General features: G+C 27.5%; 1 protein-coding gene across 1 annotated transcript; it reads right to left on the bottom strand.

The window, feature by feature from the left end:
• Nucleotides 1–696: 696 nt before the first annotated feature.
• On the bottom strand, nt 697–9,162 carry LOC107165873 (testis-specific serine/threonine-protein kinase 4-like). Its single transcript, XM_089226975.1, has 4 exons — nt 8,920–9,162; nt 5,795–6,244; nt 3,377–3,679; nt 697–759 (listed from the first exon to the last, which is right to left on the bottom strand). Exons 1-4 carry the CDS (start codon nt 9,160–9,162, stop codon nt 697–699), a joined length of 1,059 nt encoding a protein of 352 aa, XP_089083101.1.
• Nucleotides 9,163–9,878: the final 716 nt, after the last annotated feature.

A 9,878-nucleotide genomic window follows, 5' to 3' on the forward strand; every position in this document is an offset into this window, starting at 1 on the left:
ATTCTGAAAATAAAAACTTTAAATTGATAAAAAAATTCATAAATATTCGATACAACCAATTTGTCGGGAAAACTTCTGCAGTTTTATGGTTTTAGCGAGAAACAGTCAAACTCACAATGATACGGATAAACCCTTCATCAACAAATGGATAAAGACGCAATTCCAAAAATCTAACAACAATTTAAACCGTCACTATAACCTAAAAAAAAAAAACAATAAACAGACGTCTAGACCTCGACTCCCTCAGGACATTCTCCTAACGGATAGCAAAGAATCATCATCAGAAGACACTTACACTCATACTATATATAACTATAATTTACTCAACTGTATCAATATAAAAAATGCATGTATCTAGTATAATTGAATCCATCATTGTTAAAAAATAATTACTTATAATAGCACCATGGGTGCTGAAACATTTTATGATGTTAAAAAAAAAAGCGGGTTAGTGGGTATCGCTCTGCTGTACATTAGGGGGGGATGGGAATGGACCTCTGACTATGGTAGTTTAAATTTGAATGCAATAATAGGTATCATTGTATACGAAAAACGATTCTGAACGGAGACAGGTTATCTGTCTAGGATATATTATAGATTATTAAAAAATTTTAAATCTTAGATTTAAAAAGAAAAATGTTTATGAATTTCTAGCATAAAATAATTTATAAATTTTCGTGATTTTTACGTATGTTGTCAAAATTCAATCTTTGAATGCTTGTAAAAAAAAATTGTAACAATACATTTCTTTTTTTTCAACTACTATTGTAAAAATATGTTAGGAGCCTTGTATTAAATTTTCAAATCTAAGTTTTAAAAAGAAAAACTTTTATGAATTTCTATCTAAGATAATTTGAACATTGTCTTTCAAGCTTTTCTACCCAAAAAATAAATTTGTATCAATATTTATAGAAAAAAAAAACTAAAAAAGTTGATAAATTAAAATCTTAGTTAATAGCTCAAAACAAATCAAAATATTTTTAAGATTTTATAAAATATATAAAATGTCTATATAAACTTTCAGTGAAAATTTCAAGTATCTGTGGTCATTTGTTTTAGAGTTACACCAAAATAAGAAAATCGATAAATATGAAATCCAGTGAAAATCCAATGTTGTAAAAATTTAAATTTCAAATGCTCATAAAAATTTAATTTGAATTTCCGGTGGACTTTTTTTTGTGATAAAAATTGACAAACTTGTAAGAAATCTTATATTAAATTTAAAAATCTTAGATTTAAAAAGAAAATTTTTTTATGAATTTCTAGCTTAAAATAATTTGTGAATTTTTGTGATTTTACGTATTTTGTCAAAATTCAAACTTTGAATGCTTATAAAAAAAATCTAATAACATACTTATAATCAGTGATTCTCTTAGCACCCTACTAGCTCTTAAAAATCTATCCATCAAAAATGAAATAACTCTAAATATCCAATAAAAAATAATGGAAACAAAAAAATATATAGAATTCATGTGGGTCCCTTCCCACACTGGCATTGTAGGAAATGAAAGAGCCGACAAATATGCTGACCTTGCGACAAAAAATATTTCAACCCCTACTTTAAATAACATATCTTCCAAGGACAAACTCTATCAATGAAAAAATACTCTGAATTTGACAAAACCAATGGAATTTAATATCAACAACCAACAAACTCAAAAACATAAAAAAAAATATCAAAAGGTGGAACACCCACCTCCCCTCAATTTAACAGACGCCTAAACACCGCAATCACCGGTATCAGAATCGGACATTCTGCGCTCACACATTTATACTTTATCAGTAAAGAGCCCCAACCAATATGCAACACATGCAACCAAATACTAACCGTTAAACACTAAGTGGAGGAATGCGCACTGTAAACCTCAATATGCACCGACCTGAAAATGCCACCCAATGTTTCAAAAGCACTTGATGAACATAACACGTCAAAAATCATTAAATTCCTAAACATTACCAATATCATTGAAAAATTGTAAACTCTGTAAATAACAATTTAAAAAAAACTATTATTTCATAAATGTACACATAATTTTAAGAAACATATAATATGTAACTTTTCAGGGTAATAACCATTGATGTTGAATCCTTATTCTTTAAATTAAAAAAAAATTAAAAAAATTGTGACCATGAATTTATTTTATTTTTCAACTTATATTGTAACAATATTATGTTGAGAGCTTTGTATTACATTTTCAAGCTTTTTTACCCAATATATAAATTTTTATCGATATTAATTTAAAAAAAACTAATAATGATCGAATATTGCAAATACCTATGAATAGTTCACTTAAATCGAAATTTTTTGAAAATTGCGTGGTGGGTAGAATATACTTATATAAACATTCGGTGAAAATTTAATGTATCTATAGTAATTTTTTTTTAATGTTACATGAAAAACAAAAATTGATTTTGTCGATAACTGATTGTGCGTAAAATTTCCCGTTTTCCCATTATTTTTTAGTTTGTTTATCCCGATTATTTAGAAAAATATTAAGAGTTTTTTACTTTTGACCCCCCGCTCCCCTAAACCAACTAGATTCACTTTCTCATCGAACGAGGTACTGAAGTCGAAAATCGAAGCACTTTTACTGCCCCAAAACGTGATGACAGACACAAAAAAAAAAAATAAAAAAAAAACACACATCATGGTAAAATCAATACATTCATCGCTCCGCTCAGAATCTAAAAAAGAAAAAAAATTGATTTTAGGAATTGTAAGATTTTACATTGAGTATGTTTTTACTTCTAATAATATAATAAAATGTCGATTTCATCTCATTTTAACTAATTGATTTCATTTTCTTTAAATACATAACTGTCACTACTTACTATTTTTATTGTAAAATATCTAAAAATTAAATTATTTAAGTTTATTAATAATAAAGGTTGGGTGAAATGTTAAAGCAATTAAATGTATTTAATAACTAATATATAAAACATAACTTATATGTAATATACTTACATGGTAGTTATTATTTACCTACATTTAATTTAACTTCATTTTTAAATATTTTACACTAACCTTTTTCTTACGCCATATATCAGCACCATAAAAAACCATAATTTTTTTTTAAATTTTTAAGGGTTCTCAAGGTGCGTGAAGTTAGCGAAAAAAAGTTAGCACTAATTTCTGTTATAATACCATTATTTATTGCTCAATTAGAACTATTTAACATCTTGCAATCAACCCCTATAGCTATGGTTTATCTACCGCCATTAATCAATATAGAAAATCATAATTTTTTTAAATTTTGGTTGGTTGGTGTACTTCTCAAATTTTTTCCACTCAAAATACATTTATACCTAATTATTTCTTCAGTTTCAATAGTTTATGTTTAGATTTAGGTTTAATAACTCCGCTTTCCGCTGCTACTGCCGTGAACAAAATGTTATCAGCACTAATCGGTTTTCCGTATTCTGACAATTGATAATGAAATGCAGGTACCTTCAATGAAGTCTCAGTGACTATTGGTTGACTCAAACTAGTTGTAATTGATTCGTTTGCTACGATCACATCTGTGGGTATTTTGATATTGCCTTCTTTGATCCAGGGATGTTGCAAAGCCGTCTTTATTTTTGTGCGTTTCTGAAAATTTGGTTCTAAGAACGTGGAAGTCAAATCTTTCAATGTTCTACTTCGAACCAATGACCTCCGAAATGTAAAATTTTTTTCCATCTATGTTCGTAAAACACCGAAATTAAAACACACAATTTTTGCAACCAAAGTTAATATAAGAACAATTTAATGAACTTTATATTCTACTGTAATATAATGTGTATTACAATATATTCTAATTAAATGTCATAACTTATTACATTTGTTTTATAGATTTATTTGAAAACTTAAGATTTATATTATTTATTTATTCACATAGGATATACTGATTATGATGGTGAACAAGACCTTCTGTATATTATAATGTGTAGGCTATGAAGTTTTGTAACGAAAAAAACATTTGAATAGCCTTTTGTAATAATTATTATAATTATATAAAATACATACTGCTACACCACTACTCTTGGTTAAGTAGATACTTAAACTGGCTCTGGTCACAACTAGAATGTTATTCGAGACAACTCCCGAGTGCGTCCCAAAATGTCCCTTATTTAATGTTCCGAATGCAGTTATACATTTCATTACAATCAGTTATAAACAAAAAAAATTTTAATGATAGATGAGCGCCCCCTTTAGCACCCCCCTCATAAAAACGTCCCCTTCAAAATAAAAAATGTCCACAAGGGGGTGGTAGCGCCCACGTTGGGAATCACTGGTTTAGAGTTACCCAGAGTGCACCACGAGGAAGTGAACTGGCTTATACCCCAAAAATATTTGGTTATTTAATTATACTTATAAATAAAGTTTTTATTGCTCTCATTCACTAGAAGAAATGTTTCATTATCAAATGTTTTAATTTCTAATTAATTTAATGAACTGTGTTTGTCTTGAATACTAGTTGGTTTACGCACTCAGGCGACGCCCTGTTATTTGGCATAGGTATAATAATTATCTATTACAGTTCAAAATTTAATGTTGTCAATGAGTATTAAGCACGTCCTTAAAGGACTAAAATATGGGTTCTGCTGGGAACCCTGTTAATATATAGTTAGAAGAAAAGTTAATTATTTATTGTAATATTTTTAAGATCCCAAAAATGTGTTAAAGATTTAAATATGGTAAGCGTATGTATTACTTATATGTATTTTGATAATACAATAAACATGCTTCTATATTTTTTTGATAATCATTAAAACCATATTACTTTTGTTTTGACAGTCACTTCGTAAAGTAATGTAAAACCACTATAGTTACGTCATACTTATTAAACAATAGAAAAACAAATGTGTTCACAAATATAGATCGTAAACAAAATAATAAGTAATTCCGAATGTACACATTTATAACCATCTAATATATAACACTATGTTTTTCTAATAATTTATGCATCAACCCACGACAAAATATGAATAATTTGTTTTTTTTCCGGATTCTACGACCATTTATGAGTTATAAATCACCCAGTGATGGCAAGTGATGTTTCAAAATAAATCTAAAAAATTATACTTACAACTTTTGCTTTTTTTAATCATAATAATATAATGTGTTTAATAGAGCGAAATTAATAACTAGTGACCATTTTACATAAGTATAATAGTATTATAAGTTAATAACTTATTAAGTTACCTATAGACGAAATTATTTCGGTATATTAGTTTAAATTACAAATATTTATACAAGTATTTTAATCGATAACTTATATTTTAACTTTTATTCTTATTTTTTGTTTATTTAACTTGTAGGTATATTTTAAATTTTACATTATATTTAATGAATAAATAATTATTTTTCAGAGGTTGTATTTTAATACAATAAGATAGGTAATACACCATATACCTAAAGTATATGTATGTTGAAAAATTACTTTGGTACCGAGGAAGGCATCATTTAGTATTAAACTGTAGGTTTTTTTGTTAACGTTTGTAAAGTTAAATGTTGATGTTTTCAAATGTACTCAATTATAAGCTTTAATTTTTTGACTACATTCTACAAAATATGTATAGAATAATAATAATAAAATAATAATATATAAGATATGGCTGATTTATAGTTATATATAAAAATATAAAATACCAAACAACTAATATAATATTTAGTGTTTTTATCGAATGAAACAATTATTGACGACGCATATTTGATCAGTTTTTTTCTTGTCGAAATGTATTTAAATTATTAATCGAATATTTTTATTTAATTACATATTTTATTCGAATGTATTATAAAATTGCAGCTCACCTGTTTTTTATATAAGTTTTCTTTATTACTGTTGCGGAATGGTGGTACGTTGTTGGACATTATGAACAGCACGACACCGATTGCCCACACGTCCGCGGCTACCGGGTTGTAAGGTCGCTTTCCGAACAAGAGCTCAGGCGCCGAGTAGGTCATCGTGCCGCACACCGTGTAGGCACCAGGATTCCGTCCACGGTCCACAAACCTAGCGAACCCGAAGTCAGCTATCCGTAAATTGTATCTGCTGGTCAGCAGTATGTTCTCGCACTTCAAGTCCCTGTGCACTACACCTACACTGTGCATGTACGAGAACGCCCACAGGATCTGTAATAACCACGAACGGATTTGTTCCTCCGTTAACTTCGTCTTCTGAAGGTACGTGAACATGTCACCGTTCTCCGCGTACTCCATATTTATGTAGATCTTGTAGCCGTTTTGGAACACACTGTATACCTGTAGTGATAAATATAATATATATTTTATTATTTTACTGTATATGGTATAATTTTAACGTGGTAACCCAAATTTAATATTGCTCGTGAAATTCTACCGGTTGCTTGTTATAACGATAACAGAAAAAATGAAATTTAAAAAATGGAAACATAAATATTATATTATAAGAAAATTGTTTCAAAAAACTAATAATTCTGAACGTCAAATGTTTTTAGAAAAAAAACTACTTTTGTTCCCCGTGAAGTCTTGACTTTTGTCTCTTTTCTTAATTCATAAATAAGATGAAAATGAATCGTTTAGGGACTGTATAATATGGATAATATAACAACTGATAATTTCGTCAAAATCAACGTAAAATATCTAATTTTTAATATTTACTGATGCGATCTACACTCCAATATTAAATATCAGTTTGTAGGTATAATATTATTACTTTTGAAACATATTATATCATAAAAATACTGTAGTTATAAAAATATTCCTAAATATATATTAGATTTTAAAATAACATTCAGCGACTACGAAATATTTTTTAAATTATAAATTTTCATAATCATAATATTATATATAAAAAGCGGGAAAGTGGTTATCGCTCTGCTGTACAGTAGGTTATAAGTGGTGGGTGGAATTAAATTTGAATCCAATGATATTATATCATTGTATACGAAAAACGATTCTGATAGGAGACGGTTTATCTGTCTAGGATATATTGTAGATTATTAAAAAATTTCGAATCTTAAATTTAAAAGAAAATTTTTTATGAATTTCTAGCTTAAAATAATTTGCGAATTTTTGTGATTTTTACGTATTTTGTTAAAATCAAAATTTGAATGCTGTACCTAATCATGTATTTCTGTTATATAATACATTAATTTAATTCGAACAACATTTTTTGGATATTTTACTAATGTAATTATCATATATGTATATGTATGCTAACTAATTGTTTTTCTTTACCGATAAAATATTATCTTTTGCGCATTTATGCGTTTACCAGTTATGATATCTAAAATACTTAAATACCTATAGGTTTGAACTTTATCAATTTACCTATCCGTTTAGAACTACCTACCTACTTAAGTCTTGGTAGGTGTACCTATCAATGTAACAAACACTGTTGTTCATACTGTTGTTTTATACTTAGGTAAACATAGTCTATAGATGGACTACTAGTGACACTCATTTCAAATTACAAGCGAAACTGCAAATATATAGGTAGGTAGGTACCTACTTAACGTATTTTTTTACGTGTTATCATTTATTGCTTATTGTTATGATACAAATTACCATCAAATCATATTAAAACAATAATTTCAATAATTTCAATGGTCAACGTCGCTGAAAGCTGAAACATTCCGACGAGAAATGCTGTGGACCAGTGGAGATATAATATAGTACTTATATACTTACATATATGGCTATACCTATACTACAACTGCATCACATTGTAATAATTTGTTAAGTATGACTGATCTTGCGATTAATGTAAACAATTACATTTATTTGTATATTTCATATTTAAAATAAAAATAATTTCATTTTTAGTTTAAAAAATATGTTTTTTTTTGTTTTATACTGTGGCTGAATTCAACGAAAACAAATATATTTTATGTGACTTTGGTGAAGTAAAAAAAATATTTGGACGTGACAAAAAATTAGATAGCTTTATTTTTTCAGTGCCTTTTAAATTGATAGTACTAAAATTTCGTTTTTGACAAAAAGCTATATGTTTTCGTTAAGTGTTACTAGGGACTTAACTTAGCACTAAAAATGTTAACTTTGAAATTTATTTGCCTTTGATTATTGTGTTGTGTGGGTCTATTTCTGACTAGAGTATTATTTTCATGTTTGTAAATTACTTTATTCCAATAATGTGTTTCATTTGAGAATGACAAAGTTATTTGGTGGAATTTAATATCAACTATGTATCTTTTCGACAAACACTTGCATGGGTTAGCATGCGAGTGGGCTAAATAAAGTCCATGTGATTTACCATACAAACACCTATATACACATTACATACAATAATTTTATTCAAAATAATCTTAACTGAATGAAGAATATTTTAAATATTTCCATCATACCATTGGGACGCATCTTTATAACATACACTTATAAACATTTAAATGGTTAGAAATGAGTATGTAACACTCGTTTTGGGTACTATAAATGAGGCGAAAAAAAGGGGAAACAGCTCACAAAAATTATGATTTAGAAGTGGTATAGGTTAGGTGTGGATTCAGGTTGGTATTTTTTGTATTTTATATGTCTCTTAAAATCTATATAAATAAAATTGCTATCCCAAGTTGCATGAAAAATTGATTAATTTAATAGTTTTATAAAACTAAATGGACCAATCATCATGTTTAAGGGATAGCTCACTATTGATTCGTTAAATGTTTAGCGATTGTTTATGCAACTCGAAATTGATATTGGTACTAAATCTATAAAGAACTTATAAGAATCTATAATATTTATAATTTACAAAATTATATTATAATCGTTTTCTATAAAAATGTAGTCATCCTCAAACATTTCAGATTTTTATATTCACGATTGGTATTGTGGTATCTATTATATTATCGTTGTTATCTTAAATCAATTTACCTCAATGCACCATAAAGTAAAATATTGTGGAACGTGTGATTCGTCTATTTCATAAGTATTATACTTGCTTGCACTATGAACGGATGTCTAAGTTTGATCATCACGTCTAGTTCACGGGGTAAGAATTTTTCCACAAACTTAGTGGAAACGCGATTCTTGTTGATCACTTTTGTTGCGATCAGTGTTGCTTTATCGTTCTCGGTATCTCCGAATTTGGCCAAGTAAACCTTGGAAAATGACCCTTCACCGATCTTTTTCCATAAATGAAGGCTCCTGTGTGCTAAAAACGATGAGTCAGATGTGTAAAACATCCAACAAGTCTGGTTAAAATGTATATTAAGTTGTGATGCGAGTACGTTCGGATTCTATAAGATAATATTGACAAAAATGGGATGTAATTTTTTTTTTTTTTTTTTATTAAAGTGGACTTTCGTAATTAACAATGAGAAACAAACATTTAACAATTGCTATGCATATATTATGCGTTGATTACAAACTAGTATTTTTAAACTTATTTGTATATCGCATTTCTATTATATTATATTATATTTTTATATTAATGTAGTATGAATAAAATATTAATTTAATAATGTATTATCAATTTATTTGTTATATATTTATACTACAATGTATTCACCTTTATTGAAAAATCTGTAAAGTTCAGTTATCAGTACATCTGTTATTAACAGCTGATTCATTATGAGCCAATGAAAATGTTAATTATGTTTAAATTTATTTAACTGATGGTTATAGTTGTATTTACGGTAAAATTGTACGTAATAATGGTTTATTCTAGATCACCTGCTAAGTTCCCTGATACATTAGTCTATACGCTTGTTTAATTGTTGGTTAAATTAAATTTTGAGAGATATTATGATAACAGCCCTAAATAATGCAAATAGTTTTTTTTTTTCAAAATAATGGCTTAATTTGTATAGACGACTAAGTATTCATATGGTTAAAAACAAGAATATAATAATATACATTTTGTTGAATGCTAATTCATTTTTATAAATTTACTATAAAA

The sequence above is a fragment of the Diuraphis noxia genome, unplaced genomic scaffold (genome assembly GCF_037042655.1).
Source record: "Diuraphis noxia isolate RWA-SAM2 unplaced genomic scaffold, SU_Dnox_SAM2 contig0004, whole genome shotgun sequence".
In the NCBI taxonomy this organism is placed as follows: Eukaryota; Metazoa; Arthropoda; class Insecta; order Hemiptera; family Aphididae; genus Diuraphis; species Diuraphis noxia.

What these genes read in the sequence shown, in the direction of transcription:
- LOC107165873 (XM_089226975.1), bottom strand. Translation starts at nt 9,162, where the DNA reads ATGTTTTACACATCTGACTCATCGTTTTTAGCACACAGGAGCCTTCAT. An exon ending in GACATCCGTTCATAGTGCAA is followed by an intron (nt 6,245 to 8,919) that starts GCAAGTATAATA and finishes TTATCACTACAG; the next exon opens with GTATACAGTGTGTTCCAAAA. An exon ending in AAAACTTATATAAAAAACAG is followed by an intron (nt 3,680 to 5,794) that starts GTGAGCTGCAAT and finishes TTACGAACATAG; the next exon opens with ATGGAAAAAAATTTTACATT.